At 41.1% G+C, this 22,303-nt stretch overlaps 2 protein-coding genes across 2 annotated transcripts; one reads left to right on the forward strand and one right to left on the reverse strand.

The window, feature by feature from the left end:
- Nucleotides 1-1,677: 1,677 nt before the first annotated feature.
- On the forward strand, nucleotides 1,678-3,843 carry LOC125177820 (vegetative cell wall protein gp1-like). The gene is given in 2 exon segments (XM_047880287.1): nucleotides 1,678-1,698; nucleotides 2,953-3,843. Coding segments are annotated over 2 exon segments (912 nt in total).
- A 1,929-nt stretch (nucleotides 3,844-5,772) lies between these two features.
- LOC108675476 (accumulation-associated protein-like) lies at nucleotides 5,773-6,618 on the reverse strand. Its single transcript, XM_018163500.1, has one exon. It carries the CDS (start codon nucleotides 6,616-6,618, stop codon nucleotides 5,773-5,775), a length of 846 nt encoding a protein of 281 aa, XP_018018989.1.
- Between the last annotated feature and the right edge of the window lie 15,685 nt (nucleotides 6,619-22,303).

Raw genomic sequence — 22,303 nt, forward strand, 5'->3', positions numbered from 1 at the left:
CATGCAGGAATACCTGGTCTTTTCATGTAGAGAACTAAGTATGAATATATGGTGTTTTGATTTAGAAAAGAACTTTTGGAATACCTGGTCTTTTTATGAAGAGAACTCGGTAGGAATAGCTGAACTTTTTACGTGGAGAAACATGGAGAAATACCTGGTCTTTTTATGTAGAGAACTGAGTAGGAATACCTGGTCTTTTTATGTAGAAAAACGTGTAGAAGTTCTTCGGTCTTTTTATTTAGAGAACCGAATGGGAATGCCTAGTTTTTTTATGTAGAGAACTAAGTAGGAATACCCGGTGTTTTGATGTAGAAAACTACTTAGGAATGCCTGGTCTTTTTATGTAGAGAACTAGGTAGGAATACCTGGTCTTTGTATGTAGAGTACTAAGTAGGAATACCCGGTGTTTTGATGTGGAAAACTACTTAGGAATGCCATGGTCTTTTTATGTAGAGAACTAGGTAGGAATGCCTGGCCTTTTTATATGTAGAGAACTAGGTAGGAATGGCTGGTTTTTTATGTAGGGAACTAGGTATAGTAATGCGTGATTCTCCACGAGAATTAGACCTAACTGATATTTCCGCCTAGTTGTTTGACAACACAGGCAGGAAAAAATTCTGCATTAGTTTCCTCAGTTAACTCTGAATTAACCTGAAATTCAGATAGGAAATTTAAAAACACGAATAAACCAGTAGAGTGAGCGTGAACTGCCTGTATTTTTAGAACCAGCATTGCTTACTCTTTTAATTTTTATTAAAAAAAACATTACGACACTGTTCATCGCAATACCAAATTTATAACTTCCATAGTGCCATGCAATTATCAATCCTGCCACGAGAACCATTAGAACAGTTTAATTTCTGGTGTTGTTGCCAGAGTAATTAAAATACCTGAGACGCATAAACAAAGGAGTATGGATCGTCAATGCCTTGCTAGTAAAGCCACGAAATTCATGCTGCATAATAGAAGAAATTCATGCTGCATAATAGACGAAATTCATGCTGCATAATAGAATCTCCCACAGTGTCGCTCTTTGTTAGGAGGTGTGTGGAATGCCGTTCAAAGTGGAATGCAGGCGAGGTTTTTTCTACAATTTTTTTAGCGTTGTGTCTACTCCAATCAATTCTGAGTGTGTGAAGCATCCATAGATTTATAGGGTGTGTATTCACAACGCTAAGCATCGCAAAAAAATTAGTGTTAAATAATAGGAAAAGTACGACAATAATACTACGTCCTATATATAACGGATGATAGGATCATACATCTTATATCATCCTAACCGTCTCTTACAAATCGGTGATAGAACAATACTTTTCGTGTCATGCAGGATAAAAAGCGTTGATTTCTCTGTAATTACATGGAATCCTTATAAATAAATGGAGGTTTTCATGTCAATTGGTGCGACTTTGTATTGATTTTGTTCAAGATAATAAGGTAATTCTTTTCTTATACCTCCGTGATTCTGTTGCATATATAGCGGGGATCAAAAATGTAGCTAATGTAAGGGTAAAGCTGATGATTGTTTCAAATGTAATCGAAACAAAATGTGATCGAATGTGGGTGTGATGTGTGTCCGTGACAGCACACGATGTCCAGCGCCCCAAAACAGGCGTACGTGACAGTACACGATGTCCACTTTGTCCAGCGCCCCAAAACAGGTGTTCGTGACAGTACACGATGTCCAGCGCCCCAAAACAGGTGATCGTGACAGCACACGATATCCAGCGCCCCAAAACAGGTGATCGTGACAGCACACGATATCCAGCGCCCCAAAACAGGCGTTCGTGACAGCGCACGATGTCCAGCGCCCCAAAACAAGTGTCCGTTATCGTACACGATATCCAGCGCCCCAAAACAGGTGTTCCTGACAGCACACGATATCCAGCGCCCCAAAACAAGTGTCCGTTATCGTACACGATGTCCAGCGCCCCAAAACAGCTGTTCGTGACATCACATACGATTTCCAGCTCACACAAGCTGTACACAGCGTGCACAATTACAAAACTTTGGTGTAGGTTGGCAGAAGTTGTTCTATAATGTTCAAGTGTTGCAAAACTCCTCCCCTACTTGATAATGAATGAAGTTGCATTCGAAACGTCGCAATGAATTATAATAAAATGTCCCTTGGAAACCTGATATTTGAAATTAAAATTCCTATCAAAAGCCTAATTCGCCGAATAGAGAAAAACAATAAGAAAATTATCGTTAAGAAAAACTCGCTGGTCTTCAATGAAATCTGGATTAAATTACAAAACTGTACATGGATACCGGGGGCAGCTGTCAAACTGGCCACGAGTCTGACTATCCACGCGCATGTGGAGGATTAAATGGACAACTCAGGCTGCTTCAATATGTATATTGATTGACAACAGATTTGTTTTAATCATAGTAGTATTTCTGATATTTAATTGAAACAAAACTATAGAACAATACTGTGTTTTGTTCTATAGTTTTGTCGCTGTTATTGTTCTATGTATTGTTCTATAGTTTTGATTCATATCCGTCTTAGTCGCTGTTCTTAAAAAAAAACATGCACAAATCCCGCTGTGTTTCCTAATCTGAAAAGACCGATGCAGGAGTAACAAATGCTTATATAACTGATCACCATCATAAGTTGAGTATTTTTTTAACTGATAATGGGGCTGGTCTGCGAAACGTTTGCAATGAAGATATGGTGAATTCACTTGGCGTTTTTTTTTTTAATTTCAGTATTTTTTGAACTGACGCTGGAGCTGGTCTCCGAAACGTTTCCAATTAAGATATGGTGAATTCACTTGGCTTTTTTTTTATGTTTTAAAATTCAGTATTTTTTGAACTGATGATGTAGCTGGGCTCCGAAACGTTTTCAATTAAGATATGGTGAATTCACTTGGCGTTTTTTTTGCTTTAAAATTCTTACTCAAGAAAAGTTGAGCTTAATTATTCGATACGACGGAGACTCATGGCCGACAGGCTGGCATCGACGCAGGTGTTGGGCAGACGCTGAGGCTGGCGAGCAACTCTCCCCGCGCTGCTGCACCAGCTGCCACCTCACCAGCTGCCACCTCACCAGCTGCCACCTCACCAGCTGCCACGCTACCACCTGCCACCTCACCAGCTGCCACGCTACCACCTGCCGCCTCACCAGCTGCCACGCTACCACCTGCCGCCTCACCAGCTGCCACGCTACCACCTGCCGCCTCACCAGCTGCCACGCTACCACCTGCCGCCTCACCAGCTGCCACCCTACAACCTGCCGCCTCACCAGCTGCCACCTCACCAGCTGCCACCTCACCAGCTGCCACCTCACCAGCTGCCACCTCACCAGCTGCCACGCTACCACCTGCCACCTCACCACCTGCCATGCTACCACCTGCCGCCTCACCAGCTGCCACTCTATCTCCTGCTGCCTCACCAGCTGCCGCGCTACCACCTGCCGCCTCACCAGCTGCCACCTCACCAGCTGCCACCTCACCAGCTGCCACCTCACCAGCTGCCACCTCACCAGCTGCCACGCTTCCACCTGCTGCCTCACCAGCTGCCACGCTACCACCTGCTGCCTCACCAGCTGCCACGCTACCACCTGCCACCTCACCAGCTGCCACGCTACCACCTGCCGCCTCACCAGGTGCCACGCTACCACCTGCCGCCTCACCAGCTGCCACGCTACCTCCTGCTGCCTCACCAGCTGCCACCCTACCACCTGCTGCCTCACCAGCTGCCACGCTACCATCTGCCACCTCACCAGCTGCCAGCTCACCAGCTGCCAGCTCACCATCTGTCAGCACATGAGTTGCCACTACCATAGCTGTCGACCTACCGCTTGCCACCACACCAGCTGTCAGTATATCAGTAGCCGCCTAATTTTCAGCAATCACACCAGCTGCATCCACACCTGCTTTACCTGAACCTCATACCAATTTCTTCCTAACCACCTAGCTACTACTGCACCAATTGCCGACTTATTAAATGCCACCGCAGTTACTGCTGCTAAATAAATAGCTATATACTCTAATTTTAATATCTAATAATTATAATTTAACTCTTTTGAAAGCTAGAATAAAGCAACCGATCAACGTGTGAAGGAGCAACTTTTGATCAATACTCATAATTTTTGTGACGTCGGTGCACTGGAGGTGCGAGTGAAGCCATTTAACCAAATGACTCATAAGTCGTTTTGGCTGGCGGTGCAAAAAACGTTCTCGATACCCTGCCAGTGCGCTCCTGAGTCCAGGTAATTTGTGAGCATCTTTTCAAGTTAGAGTTATTTGTGAGCATCTTTTTTAAAGTTATTTGTGAGCATCTTTTTTAAAGTTATTTGTGAGCATCTTTTTTTAAAGTTATTTGTGAGCAACTTTTTTTAAAGTTATTTGTGAGCATCTTTTCAAGTTAAAGTTATTTGTGAGCATCTTTTTTTTCAAGTTACATAAATTCTCATGCTGACTGAAAATTTTACTCAGTCTATAGAATCATTTTCCCGGACATGCAAATTCTGTCAAACAGGCATACATTTTTAACCTCGAATTTTACAACATTTTAATATTAACCTGAATTGAATTGAAATCATTATTGTCACCATGCTTGATATTTGGATTTCAGATTATCAGTGAGTTAATTAATCTAAATAACTTTATTAGAAGTTTAATGCATTGCCGAGATGAAAGTGCGAGTGTCAAGAGTGGTTTATAAAGGATTTATAGCATCGAAGAAGTAGTATTTATGTGTGTCAGAGTGGTTTTTAAAGGATTTATAGCATCGAAGAAGTAGGAACCATAAGGTGGTTCGGCAGAGAGGAGGTTCACAGAGAGCAGAGAGGAGGTTCACAGTGGACCACACGCACTGCCATGCAGTGAAAGTGCTTCTCTGCACTGCGTCTTGCACTGCGCTGATCATATGCACTACTGCAAGGCAAGCAGCATGTCCAGTGCATGATATTTTTAGCGCATTTTCTCATTTATGGAAAAAAGGCGCTATTGTGCTCGTCATGTCCGTCCGTCTGCCCGTCCGTCCGTCTGTCTGTCTGTGACTTCACGTTGCCGAGTATCCATGATAAGCGGCAACGAGGAAATGCGCTCTCTGTCACTCGCTGCAGTGAGTACTGATATATTTTTATAAGTAATACGACGAAGAAGTCTGTATAACTTAAAACATTAATAAAATTTTCCTTCATTTTATACACGGTTGCCTATTCTGACCCGCATAGCCAGGCAACTTTTTCATTACGTGCTGAACAATAAGGTCAAAAATGCAATTGACTTCTCTGACGATTGCATACAGAAGTCTATGAATTTAAAGACTAAGATATATTCACCCGCCAAGCGCGTTTAAACGTGTTTTAGACTTGTTCAAAACTTGTATAGCTCCCAATTTGCGGACGCAACGCACTGATAATTTAATTAATGCACAACAACGCTGTAGAAAGTAACCAGCACTTCTGCTGTCTCTGACATCACAACGTGAGCTCTCTCTGTTTCTTTGGTTATAGTACAAACGGTAAATTAGAATTCCTTGACAAAGGATAAAACGAGATGAAATAAAAAATTTAAATGCATCATCTGATATTCTTTTTGAAGCATTGTGTTCTATTTATCAAAATATCGTATTTCATGTTGGAAGTTTGTAGGTAGGTGTACAGCAGTGAAATGTCGTCTGTATTTCAATAGTCATGTTGATATTAGATTTTATGTAAGTAGGAAAACAATATTCACGCGCCATGGTTAGAGGAAATTAGAAATCCTATTATTCACGTACTATAAGGTTGAGCTAACGTTGCTCTCGAGAGAATGTGTGAGATTAGTAGCAGGTTAATCGCGTTCGTACGTTGCTCATGCGAAGCGTTGAACCTTTGTCGCATCCACCCGGTGTCGCACATTCAGCCGGCATGAGCACGTTCAACTGGGCGACAGGTTTACCCGGCGTCGCGCGTTCACCCGGCATGAGCACGTTCAACTGGGCGACAGGTTCACCCGGCGTCGCGCGTTCACCCGGCATGAGCACGTTCAACTGGGCGACAGGTTTACCCGGCGTCGCGCGTTCACCCGGCATGAGCACGTTCAACTGGGCGACAGGTTTACCCGGCGTCGCGCGTTCACCCGGCATTAGCGCGTTCAACTGGGCGACAGGTTTACCCGGCGTCGCACGTTCACCCGGCATGAGCACGTTCAACTGGGCGACAGGTTTACCCGGCGTCGCGCGTTCACCCGGCATGAGCACGTTCAACTGGGCGACAGGTTTACCCGGCGTCTCGCGTTCACCCGAAATGAGCGCGTTCAACTGGGCGACAGGTTTACCCGGCGTCGCGCGTTCACCCGAAATGAGCGCGTTCAACTGGGCGACAGGTTTACCCGGCGTATCGCGTTCACCCGGCATGACCACGTTCAACTGGGTGACAGGTTTACCCGGCGTCGCGCGTTCACCCGAAATGAGCGCGTTCAACTGGGCGACAGGTTTACCCGGCGTCGCGCGTTCACCAGGCATGAGCACGTTCAACTGGGTGACAGGTTTACCCGGCGTCGCGCGTTCACCCGGCATGACCACGTTCAACTGGGCGACAGGTTTACCCAGCGTCGCGCGTTCACCCGGCATGACCACGTTCAACTGGGCGACAGGTTTACCCGGCGTCGCGCGTTCACCCGGCATGACTGCGTTCAACTGGGCGACAGGTTCACCCGGCGTCTCACGTTCACACCGGCACGAGCGCGTTCAACTGGGCGACAGGTTCACCCGACGTTGCACGTTAGTCTGAGTACTACCGGGCTTTGCACGTCAATCCGGGTAGCAGGTTTTCCCGGCATAGTACCTTCAACCTAGCGTCGCACGATTTACCGCTATTGACTATGCGTTTAACAAGAATTTAATCAATCTATTTTAGTAACTGTGGGCTCGATTCATATCATTTTTTGCTGACAACCTGACTATTAAAAATGTTTTTATATAGATACCAAAACAAAATTTTTCTCGTAAGTTGTACTGCGAATTCATGTCCTTCGCCATTGAAAAACCACTTCACTTCGCCGAGTTTTATATATTTTTCAACTGGCATTGCCGATTGACAACAAAAAGTGCAGACATAAATCGAGACAATTGCATCACTAAATATCAACTGCCGGAAAAATTATTATGCATTTGTTTTATATAATTTGCATAATGAGAAGTAAGGATCTACAATTGGCACAATTAAGAAAATTACTAGGAATTAAGATCTAAATACAATAATATGGATAAAATCAAGGTTCCCAACAGGAAGAATCACGAAGTATTTCACATCAGAGACGGAAATCAGTAATTATGAATGTTCCACCATTAGGCTCTCATTATTGATACCGTTGCGTAATTGCTGTATTGACTAATTGTTATTGAAGCTAAATTATATTCACAACAAACATCGTTTTCAATGAAATCTTATTTGATAATTATATGCACGTTTTTTTGTCAATATTTATCGTCTGCTGGCATTCCAGTTTCGCCACCCGCACCATCTGTCACGCCGTCCACTGATGCAACGCACCTTGTGTAATGCGACGCGGCAGCGGTGCCCCTTACGAACAGTCGAGCCATTCCGCACCTGTTCGCTATCAACAGACAATCCCATGAACGACATGCATGTCTGTAACAAGGATTGTTGTTGTTGTTATTGTTGCTGTTGTTGTTGATACTGTTGTTGTTGTTGTTGTTGTTGATGGTGGTGGTGGTGGTGGTGTTATTGTTGTTGTTGTTGTTGCTGTTGTTGTTGTTGTTGGTGGTGGTGGTGGTGGTGATGGTGGTGTTGTTATTGTTGTTGTTGTTGTTGTTGTTGTTGGTGGTGGTGGTGGTGGTGGTGGTGTTGTTGAGGTGCCACAAAGAAAGAGTGGATAAGAACAAGAGGTGGCGCAGAGTGGCCAGAGAGTTGAAGGAAAAATAGAAAATACAGAAGGAGATGAAAAAGGCGCATTGCACATGATTGGGTGGGTTGTAGGTGGGTAAGGTTTGTTTGGGGTTGAGAGAGGAGGGTTAATAAAAATGATGCGTGCTCATACTATTTACATGCGGTTTTTCGTCTATTTAGTGGGTTTCGTGAATAATTGCGGTCAGTTTAACTTGTGTCTTGTCAGTCAATGTAAGGTTATGTTGTGGAATGTTTGTTTGTTTATTCCTTGTTTGGCTATCTCGATAAATGTTCGGTTTCTTTCGTGTTCAATAGTTGCTTGTTGTGCTTGTTTGTTTTGTATTTTTTGCTTACGATATGGACAATTGGCGGCCAGTGTGCGGTGGTCGTGTAGCAGTTGAGACATTTCTTGTAGGTGTTGGTGCAGTGGGTGCATGTGTGGTCTTTTTCGGCGCTTTTGGAACAAGAGGTGGATGTACATTGTGCATTGGTGTGTAGGGCGGTCTTCTATTCGATAACATTTGTAGCATATGAGTAAGTGTGTGTGTTGTTCTTGTTCGCATTGTGAAGGTGTGAGTTTAGTGTTGTATATGTAGAATCCGTTGGTAAGTATGCGTTGGGCTATTGTGGTGTCCGTGCTTTTGATTTTGATGACGTGCGAGTAGTGTTTGATCTTAATGATGTCCTGTGTGTGTGACTGGTTCTGTTGTGTAGTGATTTCGTGTTTGATTTCGTCAGTAATGTGGCTTCCTACGTCACTGTCAGTTTGTCGTACAAAAATTGTCTATTTAGCTCAAAGGTCAGGAGGTATAATGGGTGTCAGGTTGATTTTATGGAAGGTTCAGTCGCTACATTTGAAGTTAGCTTGTCAATAGCAGTAGCGTCGTCAGTCAAGGCGTAAAAACCACTGTAAGTGTCAGTCAGTCGGATAAGTGGAGCGTCGAGTTCTTTGAAGGTTGTCTGGAAAATTTTGGGTATGTCGATAAGTATTTTTGTGTCGATTTTTTTGCAGTTGGATGCGGTAGGTCTGAGATCTTGAGTGTTCTAATAAGTTTGATGGTGGGTTGGGTGAGGATGAAGATTAGGGTGGGTGACCTTATGAGTGAGATGAGAGTCTAGGTCGTGATGATGATGATGTTGGGTTACTGCCTCTTGGCCTCTGCGATAAGCCCGTTGGGTTCCAGGCAGAAGTACCCCATGGAGGCGAGGGAATGAGGGTATGAGGAGGGTTGGGTAGTGAAAAAGTCGAATGTTCAAAAAAAGAGTAAAATCAAAAACAAAAACTAGAAAACAAGGAACAAGTATTCACTTGTTCCTAGTGACACGCACTTACGGTGAGAAAGCTGCTAAATCCAAGCAAGACAAGATTGGAGTTGCCATTTTATTACTATATTTCGCACCTGTTTGCTCACAGTAGTCAAGCCATGTAACAACTTATCTTGTTGTTACCAGGATGCAATGCTAGAGCTTCCAGTTTATCGAAACATTTCGCACCTGTTCGCTCACAGTAGTCAAGCCATGCAACGACTTGTCTTATTGTTACCAGGATGCAATGCTAGAGCTTCCAGTTTATCGAAACATTCCACACCTGTTCGCTCACAGTAGTCAAGCCATGCAACGACTTGTCTTATTGTTACCAGAATGCAATGCTAGAGCTTCCAGTTTATCGAAACATTCTGCACCTGTTCGCTCACAGTATTCAATCCCTGCAACGACCTACCTGCTGGTAACCAGGATTCAATGTTGGAGTCACATTTTATGGATAAATTAGGCGCAGGTTCTCTCACCGTTGATTTGACTTTGTAATTTCCACGTAAGTAAGATCTTGAACCGAGTTGTTTGGGAGCCATCTGGGCGATTTTTTAGCCAGCATCTGTCATGCGTGTAATTAATTAAGTGATTTTTCAGTAAAGTATTTTCGACCAGAAATTTTCCAACTAAACACAAACAAATAGAACAATTTATATAGTAACTTCCATCATTCAAAATTAAAATTGAATACATGTGAACTTTTTTAATTTTGTTTCGTTAAACCAAGAAACTATCACGAAAACAAATATTCTTGAAATAAGTATGAAATATTACAAAATAAATTTTTATTATGCGATTTTTATTATTTTTGATTTACCATTGCATGGTGTGGTTATCCATGCTGCTTCCTTGTACGCGTGTTCACCAAAGCGTTGCCAAGCAGGAACATCTGTTACTATATATAATCCGTATACCTCAATCATTCCCCTTCATTCCCCTTCCCACCTCAACCCCCTGTAACCCCAGCGGCAGCGTCTATGCCCCTCCCACTTCAAACCCCTGTATAACCCCAGCTTCCACTTCCCACACTCATTTGTTTTAATTCCCAGCCACCTGTTGATCAAGAGGATCATAATCGTGACGAAATTTCTTCACTTTCTTCCATTTATGCTCGTCTCTCTGATTTTGATTGTAAATATAAACTTTATAATGAAAAATACATGACAGCTGAGCGCCAGGTGATGCCTGCTGAGGTGAACTCTCCTCACAACACGCCTCACGACACGCCATGTGATGCCTGCTGGAGCGTGTATAAGCTGGAAAATGCTATGTGATACATACCGCAGCGTATACTAAGTACAACACGCCATGTGATGCCTGCTGGAGCGTGTACAAGCTGAAAAATGTTATGTGATACATACCGCAGCATATACTAACTACAGCACGCCATGTGATGCCTGCTGGAGCGTGTACAAGCTGAAAAATGCTATGTGATACATACCTTAGCATATACTTACTACAGCACGCCATGTGATGCCTGCTGGAGCGTGTACAAGCTGAAAAATGCTATGTGATACATACCGCAGCATTTACTGACCACAGCATGCCATGTGTTGCTTATTAAATCATATTCTCAATCAAACACGCCATCTGATTCTTCCCAAATCATATACTTAACCCAACGCGCCATGTGATGACAACAGCGTTTGTTACCAGGCCACGCAATATGATGCTTACTGAAAGGTATATACACAGCATAACACGTAATATGTGGTGTATGCCTGAACTAATGCTCGCCACAATAAGACATGTGATTCTAGCTGAACTTCTAAACATATGCTCATTACTCGCCTCTGAGAATGTGATGCTTGTTGAAACATACTTCCACAAAACACGCAATGTGATGCCTGTCGGAGCGTATTTTTGTCACACTTCTTCCTGAGCAGCCTGATGAATCACAGCTTCGTCACCCTTCAATCGTGCATCTGCATTCAAGCTTTTTAATTAATTAATTTCCGATACAAAGCAGTCACTCCTCAAAAACTTTCAAAGAAAATAACAAATCTGCGGTAAAATCCATCCTATTTTCAATATCTGTGCAATTTACACCCTCTTTTGGCCCGCTTTGATCTCTCAATCAGTGAAAACTCAAGCAGTTACGCTCAGACCCATAATAATTGCTTAGTGAGTATTCAAACATGCAAATTATAAATATTTTAACGTATGAGATAAAGTTCAGGCGCGTAGCAATTAAGTGAATGAAAGACATTAAGAACGAGACGCGTCTATACTCCCAGGATGTGCTACAGGCGACAGGTGCAGCTTTCTGTTCTGCACTGGCTGCTGTCTGCAGGTATTATTTTATTTTAAAATGAATATAATTTGTCACAGAGATCGTTAGTTCTTCAGGGCCTGTAACATTTGACTTCGCAGTACTCTTAATTAATGTGGCTGCAAAATGGGTAGAAATGGTCGAATGGTTCACTCTTATAGTTTTTGGCAATATTAAATTCAAAATAAATGCATTTCAATGTCATTGACAATTTCAATTACTTTAGTCATAAGGTAAAGATGAATTATTTCACCATAAATATTTTTTATCGTAGTTTGTGTATTTCAAGGGCTTGCTGAGTGCAGGGTGTTAAGGTGGGTGGTGCCAAGTATCAACATTATTGATGATTAATCAACATTGTTTTTCAAAGACTTCATCACCACAAGAACAAGGAGTTAGAAAAAGTCTACAAAATCTTTTGATAAGATGATGATGATTTTATTGTTATTTGAGTTGATATTATAGACGAGTCCAGCAACTCACTAGTCTTAATGAGACTGATAATATGATTGATTTCGTTGATCAATGTGAAATTCTTTTTATATGTTGGATGCCAATAAGGCATATGAAAAAATTATAGTAAAGTTTATAATGCATATATAAATGGCTGATTTAATACAAGCGGTAACTCAAATAACAGTTGTTGTTACCTATTATTTAAATTTTTTTATCCAAAAAGTTGTTTTAAAACCAATTAGGCTAACCATTAGTTTGTGTAACTTGTTAATAAGTAAACAACCAAATTCCTCATATTTATTGAGCCCAGAATTCTAGTAAATTTTGAATCGTTTACCGGGCGAGAACTGTGAAGCGTGACGGCAGCTGGCAATTCAGAACTTGGTTCCCTGGAGGCATGTAAAATATTAGAAATAAGACTTATTTATTGAGCTTAGAAAATTTTATTTATTAAATAAGAACACGTTCAAGTGTGACGGCAGCTGGTAATTAAGAAGTGGAGTTGCTGGAGGCATATATAACATAATAAAAAAATAATTTGAACTAATAAGTCATAATTTGAAAAGAAATAAGTCATAATTATTTATCCAATAATTCTGATAAATTTTAAATAAAAAACACTGCCAAGCACGACACGACAGCTGGTAATTAAGAAATGCAGTTGCTGGAGGCATACATAACATATAACTTATAATTATATATAACATATAACTCATAATTAATTATCAAATAATTCTGATAAATTTAAAATAAAGAAGACTGCCAAGTATGACGGCAGCTGGTAATTAAAAGCTGGGCACATATAACATATTAAATAATAACATATGTAACATGTAACATATTAAATAAATAAGTCATAATTATTCATTCAATAATTTTTATTAATTTAAAATAAAGAACACTGCCAAGCATGACCCGGCAGCTGGTTTTTAAGAAGTGGAGTCGCTGGAGCAGATCTTGGAAGGCGTTGTCGCGCGGAGCTTGGGTGGCACCTCCTGAGACCTGCACCTGCCTGGTCCTGGGGCGCCCGCTGAACCTTGACAGACGGCACCTGCTGCCGTGTAGTGGGGTGCTCTTCACCCTACAAGTGTAGGGTGCTCTTCTCCATTGTATGGAGCTCTATATCCAGCGGCTGCTCTTCACCACTCGAGTACTGGATGCGATTCACCTCGCTAGGTTAAGGTGTATAGAGTATAGGTGCTCTTCGCCACGTAAGTGTAGGGTGCTCTTCACCACGTGAGGATAGGGTGCTCTTCACCGCGTGAGTGTAGGGTGCTCTTCACCACGTGAGTGTAGGGTTCTCTTCACCACGTGAGTGTATGGTGCTCTTCACCACGACAGCGTAGAGTGTTCTACAACATTATAGGGTGCTCTTCTCTCTCATGAGTATAGGGTGCCCTTAATCACGCTAACGATGGGTGCTCATCACAACACAGGTGTAGTTTACTCTACACACGAGTGTAGGATGCCATTCAACACACGAATGTTTGGTGCTCTTCGCCACATGTGTGTTGGGTGCTCTTCACCAAATGTGTGTTGTATGCTCTTCACCACGCGAGTGTAGCGTGCTCTTCACCACACAAGTGTAGCGTGCTCGTCACCACATATGTTGTGGGTGCTCTTCACCACACGAGTATAGCGTGCTCTCCACCACATGTTGCATTCACCATACGAGTGTAGCGTGCTCTTCGCCACACAAGTGTAGTGTGCACTCCACCACATATGTTGTTGGTGCTCTTCACCACACGATTGTTGCGGGTGCTGTTCACCACACATGCTCGATCGAAATTTTTCTTGTAAAACGACCAGGTCTTGTTTAATGCTTCAAATTTTTGCCGCAGTTGCACGTAATGCTTTGCTTCCTTTTTTCATTGCCATTATAAATGGCTGAGTCAGCAATAATCTATGGCGGCTGAAGTAATATATATTTCCCACTCTATATATACGTGAACATCTAAAATACAACTATTAAGATCTCGAAGTTAGTATCGTTAAAATCTCGAGTCTAGGAGATAAAGCAATTGAAATTTCAAGGACAGGTGGTGATGGTGCAGGTGAAATAAATGATTGAAATAATGTTACAAACCTGACACAAATTCCAACACTTCGAAAGAACAACAAACGGGAAGGAAACTAGCGTATTAGACAGAACAATTAGACTTCACGTGAATTTTTCTAAGGGAAACAGTTAAATATGTTTCAGGGCTCAGTTTTTATAAATAGCTTTTCTCTCCAAATACAATAGGAATAATTTTTTTACATTTAATTCTTCCATAATCGACGACTAATGCACAAAATAAACAAAATTTTTCACTTCAACATGGCCTACTACGACGGATACTCGCTATTTAAAATATACAATCATTATTATTTATTTCATTGAATGATTTGCTGCTTATACAATCGCTGTTATTTATTTCATTGAATGATTCGCTGCGTATACAATCCCTGTTAGTTATTTCATTGAATGATTTGCTACTTATACAATCCCTGTTATTTATTTCATTGAATAATTTGCTGCGTATACAATCCCTGTTATTTATTTCATTGAATGATTTGCTGCGTATACAATCCCTGTTATTTATTTCATTGAATGATTTGCTGCGTATATAATCTCTGTTATTTATTTCATTGAATGATTTGCTGCGTATGGGCGGTGGCATGGAAGTTCAGGACTTTTGTGTATGATTTTTTTGTCCTCCATATTGTATTGGAGAGCGCGGAAATGGCCAAGGTCTGAGCCCCGGCCCGCTAACGACGCTTGTGCGGTCGCTCGAGTGGCGGCGAGTAAACAAGCGTTGACTCTCGACCGCATGATGCTTCATCGGCCAATTTGAATGCGATGTTGAATGTTGAATGTGAAAGAATGAATTAACTGTAAAAAGGGTGAGTGTAATACGTGTACGCACTCAAATGGGTACGTACAATGGGTCATGCAATGTTGAATGTTGAATGTGAAAGAATCAATTAATTGTAGAACGGGTGAGTGTAATACGTGTGCATTTCGTCGGCCAATTTGAATGCAATGTTGAATGTGAAAGAATGAATTAATTGTAGAAAGGGTGAGTGTAATACGCATGCGCACTCAAATGGGTACGTATTTCGCCGGCAAATTTGAATGCAATGTTCAATGTAAAACAATGAATTCATTGTAAATTGGGTGAGTGCAAAACGTGTGCGCGCTCAAATGAGTACGTATAATGGGTCATATGAATGGGTATGAATGGTTGATGTTGTTCAATTAGTGACACTCCCACAGCAGGAGCAAGGATTGGAGTGGACGTAGCACTGATACGCCAAACTGGGTCAAAATGACCCATGAAATGCGAAAAGTGCATCGCTATTGGACAAAGTTCCACTCATTTCTCTGTGTGTTTGTAGCGAGAGCGTGTAATACGTGAACCTATATCACGTATTTACGTATTATATTATAGGGCTGAGACAATATATTCGAGAGCTATCCTGTTAACAGGGCAAAAATTATGTTAGAAATCAATCATTTCTTCTGAAAAGTGGCGTCATAATAACACAAAAAAAAACTTATAATTTAAAAAAAAGTTTGCGCAAAAAAAACTTACTACACTTGCATATACGCCTGAAATATGCCACTGTGGTTCCAATTTCAATCAAGGATCGGAGCGCCTAATGAAAGAGTCATAAATTTCGATGGAAATTTGGGAGAATTTTGATGAAAGTCCAACAAATTTTCGCTGTTTTCTATGTATGTATGTAAAATCTATGTAGTGTTTTAATAAAAGTTTTTTCGCAGTCATCGTCAAAATTCGTGCAAGTCGTAGTTTATACAGCAGATACGCCTAAAAGTTGCATGGTTCTGAAGTCTGAAAAAAAATCATGACGGCTACTGAAGTGTAACTTAAAAACACATCATCGCGGAATTTGTAATCAAGTATACAGTATTTAAGTACCGTGACACTCACTGCGTTACCGTGACACTAACTGCGTTACCGTGACACTCACTGCGTTACCGTGACTCTCGCTGCGTTACCGTGACACTAACTGCGTTACAGTGACACTCACTGCGTTACCGTGACACTCACTGCGTTACCGCGACACTAACTGCGTTACCGTGACACTCACTGCGTTACCGTGACACTCACTGCGTTACCGTGACACTGGTGGTGGTGGTTGTGGTGGTAGTGGTGGTGGTGGTGGTGGTGGTGGTGGTGACGCACCTGCAAATCCCACAACAAAATGCGCCTCTCTCCCTCTTTGGTGTCCTCCCCAGAGGCCGGAATTAGCGTCCCCGTGTCGGGGAAAGTGACATTTGTAGTGACATTTTTTTTGGCCTCACGCCTCTCTCAGGGAGGCGCGCCTGAGTCCCGGCGCTGCCTCTTCGTGAATTTTTAAAGCAATGCAAGCGCCATAACGCTTTTTCACCCCTGTTGCTGTTCTCGTAGTCTGTTTCTGCTAAGTTATTCATCCGATAAAAGCTGAAAATAGTAATTTCCTCATATCGTTTTACCTCATTCACATTAGAAAGTCATTCAATGCGAAATATATAAGAAGCTCATTATTATCTCACTTCACATCGATAAAATTCCAACTTCATTTGATTCAACACCTAAAGTAATATCTAAAAATCAGTTCAAACAAAAAATATATTCCGATATATTAAAAAAAACGAATGAAAAAATTGTCAGTCAATCAAATTCTCTGATCTTCAATGAAACCTACTCAAACTAATAAGTTTACAGATAGCAATATTGTTGTTTTCTCACTTTCAAACAACGCGACCAACTGTGAAATTCAACTACTATTTTCACATAATAATCATTTAGCGAACAAATGAACTGCCAAGATAACATAAACATTACCATTGAAACTTTGTGAAGATCGATTTTATGGTTTGTGACGTAAGGAAAAGTTATCAAAGTAAATAAAAGCTTGGACTGGGGTGATTTAGTTTACCGACTTAGAAAAAAACATTGAGTTCAGACAGTTGCTTGTAGCTAGTCGTTCTGTACTCGATAAAGTATTAAACAGCATCGATTTTGACAAGCGTGTTATGTATATGTTGCCTCTGGCGTGTTATGTATATGTTGCCTCTGGCGTGTTATGTATATGTTGCCTCTGGCGTGTTATGTATATGTTGCCTCTGGCGTGTTATGTATATGTTGCCTCAGGCGTGTTATGTATATGTCGCCTCTGGCGTGTTATGTATATGTTGCCTCTGGCGTGTTATGTATATGTTGCCTAAGGGGCGTAGTTTTATGAGGCAATTTTTTTGTCGCATTCGCATCGCTTGCGCAACGCTGGTTTGTCCCTGGATTTCTAGTCTAATTTTTATGCCGTGCAATTGAATTCTCTGGAATTTTCAGCGTGTGAGGCAAAAGTGAACTGTAAAATATGCTGCGTGAGAACATCATGAGAAATTTAAAACAATAAATATATAGAAAAAATATAACTCAGTACTCACTGCAGTGACTGACAGAGAGCGCATTTTCTCGTCGATGAAAACATGAAGTCACGGACAGACAGACGGACGGACGGACATGGCGAGCACAATAGCGCCTTTTTTTCCTTAAATTAGAAATGCGCTGAAAATTATAGGCTTGAAAGGGACTATTTCAAATAAATGGAAATGACTTTGTCTAAATTTCGATGCAATTTTTCGCCCTAATATGGGTCATCCCGACCCAGTTTAGCCCTCGAAAAGGGCGTATCAGTTCTGCGTCCTCCGGCAACTCGATTGTGATCTTGGTAAAAAATGTGTCACTGACTGGATAATATTACCAATATTGGACATTATTTCTGAGCGATACTGTGCACTTTTGGCTTTTCACAATTCGAGTGACGTAAGCGATATCGGATATAGTATTCTTCACTATTAATTTAACTAATGCTTTATTAGGATGGTCAGCAGCACTCTTAAGCAATTGGTTTGGAAATTAGCGTCGAATGCCTGAATAGTGGATGATCGGCTTGGAATATTCATGAGCAATGAATAAATGCTTACGAAGTTGTGTACTATTCAATGCCTATAAAATAAATTTTGAAAAATATTAGATGATCTTGACGGATTTTTTTCTTTGTATCTCCCGAAGTTTATAATATGTTTCACATGCTCAGCGGTCGCCACTCTAGAATGAACTGCTACCACCTCTGTAAGCATAGCAATTATAGTTTCATAACATTCCATTATATTATTCTATTCTTTAATATAGTTTAAGGAAGTGGATCTTGAAAAATTCCTTAGTAAGTATATTAAATTAGTGTTAGTATAATTACAGACCACTTATCACTCACTATAACTATATATATTCACTAATTAGTATAACTATATATATTTACCGATTGGTATAACTGTTATAACCCACTTATCACTCAATGTAACCATCATATATGACCTCCCTCGATGTCTGTCATCCAACACCTCTATTAATTGTTGTTCCATGAAAAAAATTAAAGGCGCGATATCGGAGGCCAAATTACTACTGACGTTTGCCCATAGCTGTAATCTTTAGGTGTACAAGGTGAGTGGAAGATAGTGAAAGCTTACATTATAATTCAGTTCAATGCATTTATTCAATAGAGTAATCTTTGACATGAATTTCAATCAGGAGTCTCACAGCCTCAATCTACTACCACAGTTGTTGTCTTAATTAGGTAATAAAGTTTAACTTTGTTTTATTTTGGAACACATATTATTAGATACATTTAACAGATTGACGAAAATAATTGAAAAAAGTGCTGAATAAAATTCAGCACTCCATTTAATATTGCACGTTGAAAAAACGTCTCGTCATTTGTATAAAAATTCTGTTAATCCACGCACTTTTGACCTTGTGTGTGTCAACCTGACCCATTTTGGCCTAGCGAAAGGACGTATCAGTGCTACGTCCACTCTCTTCTTATGCTGTGGATAAGAAAATGTGTCACTATTTAAACAATATGACTCATACATTTCAATGAGTGTCAACATGGACGCTGGTCTCGCGATGTGTCAATTCTCGACTGCCATCTAAAATCTCGAAAATATTCACTAAAGCTAGAGGTTACTCCGTGACCTTCCCTAAGTTAGCGGGAACAAAGGAATTATCTTGACGGTTGGCAACACTGATACTGGCGAGACATACCTGGCGAAGTTCGTGCAGGTATGGCAATGCCAGCTGTGCAATGAATGCAGTCACTGCACTCAACAGATGTTCACGTATACCTTCCGTCACCACATTGGGCCATACTTTCAAAACTAGCTAAGTGAACGTAAGTGCTTACGCACTATTTTCTTGTCTATGATTGGTGGATTTTGCATGAAAGGCCGTCAATGATTGGCTGATGAACTTACGATCTCTTAACTTTTTTTGAAAGTATAGGCCCAGGGGCCATACTTTCAAAACTCGCTAAGTGAACGTAAGTACTTACGCACTATTTTCTTGTCTATGATTGGTGGATTTTGCTTGAAAGGCCGCCAATGATTGGCTGATGAACTTACGATCTCTTAACTTTTTTTAAGTATTGATAGCGTAACCTGGCAATTGATAGCGTAACCGAACTTACGATCTCTTAACTTTTTTATAAAGTATAGACCCTGGCAATTGATAGCGTAACCATACATGAAGGTTTAGCTGCAGAATCTCAATCCATGACTTCGTAAAGGTCACTTGAAAGGTGCTGAGTTTGTTGCCCTGCAAGCTGGACAGATGCGAGGAAGGTGAGACGTAGCATATGGCGCTACACGCTCACCATATTCAACACACTTGGCGCTACACGCTCACCATATTCAACACACTTGGCGCTACACGCTCACCATATTCAACACACTTGGCGCTACACGCTCACCATATTCCACACTTGGCGCTACACGCTCACCATATCCACCACACTTGGCGCTACACGCTCACCATATCCACCACACTTGGCGCTACACACTCACCATATCCACCACACTTGGCGCTACACACTCACCATATCCACAACTCAATTTCAATCCATTTCAAATACGAACTTTGCACCAGTTTTAAATTTATACGATATACAGATAAATATAATGCTAACAAACATCATAGATTAGAAGCCAGCAACTGTCTTTACTGCAACTGGTACCATATACCACTAGCTATTGTGTGTAATATATTTTGTATAATGTGTGTCCAAAAATGGAAAAGTCTGAGAGAGAAATATAATTAATATTGAATATAAGCCAAAGCATTATTTTTGCCCTAATTTCGTTGTTATGGTTATTGGTCACAAATATTCCATATAGTACATGTGTGATATTGTACCAAAGCCTGACCCATCTGTAAATTTCAACCCAATTGAATGCTATTAAACAAGGTAGTCATTTATACCTTCTGTAATCAATTACTAGCTGTTCTGCTCTGCGAGGCTCATTGACCAGCCTATCAACGTTGTGACATCATTTATGAATCAATTTTTAATTACCTTGTTTGCTGTCATGTTGTTGAAAAGTGTATTGGTTGAACTGTTATATAGCAACATCCATGTGTTATTTCTCAAACTACTATATATGTAAAGACTACGATTTAAAAATAATATTCTTAATGAGAAGTCCGATATTTCCAGGTTGTTCCAAAGAAACAATAAAATAAAAAACAGAATAAAATTTTAAATTTTATCCACACACATCAACATTTCTGATCCACACACATCAAACACAATAAACCGTTGTGAGAAAGAGAGACTTGGGTTCAAAGCCGTTAAATAAATTTGAATGTACAATACATGTGCAGCAGAACCTTACTGTAGAATAAAAAATCGACACATTTGCGGGAGCCAACAGCAACTGCTTGGGAAGTATATTTATTGCATTGATTCAGGATCTAGATGTTTTAGATTAAACATGTTTTGATTCAGATGGTTCTGATATACTCAGGTTGCACCCCCGTGTATTTGGACCGTGTGTGTGGACCGTGTATTTGGACCGTGAATATGTATCATGTATGGACCGTGAGAATGGAACATGTGTGTGAGGGCCAACAGTTTAGACCGTGAGTGTTGATTGCTCGCGTGGATCATGGATGTATACTATAAGAGTGGACTATGGTTGATAATAAATTCATCACACACGATTGTTTTTTAACGAATTTGGTGCTATACCATCAGCTGATATTTCCTGCTCATTTGCTCGCCTAATAACATTCTTTTGTAGCCGACTAAAAAAAATCTTCTATTCCACTCAAAATAAATCTCTTTTATACGTTCCCTCCAACACTATGTATAAATTGTTATACATAGTTTTGCGTTTCGTTTTGTCCTCGTTTTCGGGTATATTTGTTATTAAGAACACCAGGTGTCACCGCACCAACAACACACCTGGCTCTTGTACTGCCCTGACCTAAAGGACCGACCGAGCTCTGGTATATCTTAAATCTATTACGGATAACTCCACGTATATATTGCCCTGCTCAAGAATTAATTAACGAGTCAGAGCAGACCTTAATGAGAGAGTGAAGTGCGGGGCGGCAGGTTGTGTGCCGGCGCACCCTTAATGTGACTTCGCAAGGAACGCTGCCCATATAGGAGACCCAGGGAACGCTGCCCATATAGGAGACCCGACACCTGGCGAGACTCGTGTGTGGTCAGGGCTTGTACGGCCTTGGGTGCTCCGTCGTGCCTAGTGAAATACTGGGCTGCTGTGTGCTATACGTGGTATATGCTTTTTACTGTGCCGTTTTCGAAACTCTTTTCGCATTTTTTTATGATCCTTGTCAGAGGATAACCGAATTTCAGTGAAGTCAGTAAAAGAGTGTGCAAATAGAATGAATCAAGCCTATAGTGAAAGTGTTTTCATTTTAAATAACGCGGACTTATAGAGTCAGTGAGGGTTGCTGCGAGGGTAACGCGCAACTCCTGGCCCACGTGCGACAATAGAGCCTTTATTTTCGCGCCTACCTCTTCCTAGCCTAGCTCTTCCCATGAACACCTAAGCCGCTGAGATCGCCGCTCTCTGAAAGCCGCTTGCTCTCAAGTCTGTAACAATTTGTAACAATTAAACAATTTGTACAATTTTTTACTCAACTTGATTTCAGTTTTTAACTTGTGTTTATCTAGCTCTTGCATTTCAAGATGGCTGGTCAGAGAGGAAAAAGATTAATTAAGAAGGCCTCCAGTCCTGTTAAACCGAATGCGAAGATCAAATCGCAAAATGAGCGAGAGGAATTTTGTAAACTTTGAAAGCTGGTTTCGATTAACGTCAATGACGCTACAGTGGCCTGTGATCGTTGCGGGGATATCATCTGCAACAATTATTGTGCAAAGTTGAGCAAGACAGATTGCTCGGTTATGCGCAGAAACAAGGCTGTACACTGGTACTGCCAATAACCTGCACTTTGCGCTGTAAAAAGCCAAAAAATGTTGGAAGAGAAGTGCTCTTCTATGTTTTCTGTCTTTAAGGCCGAAATGGAAGAAACCATCAAACAGGAGTTGAGAAAGAGAGCCGA

Source organism: Hyalella azteca, unplaced genomic scaffold (assembly GCF_000764305.2).
Source record: "Hyalella azteca isolate HAZT.00-mixed unplaced genomic scaffold, Hazt_2.0.2 contig5114, whole genome shotgun sequence".
NCBI lineage: Eukaryota > Metazoa > Arthropoda > Malacostraca > Amphipoda > Hyalellidae > Hyalella > Hyalella azteca.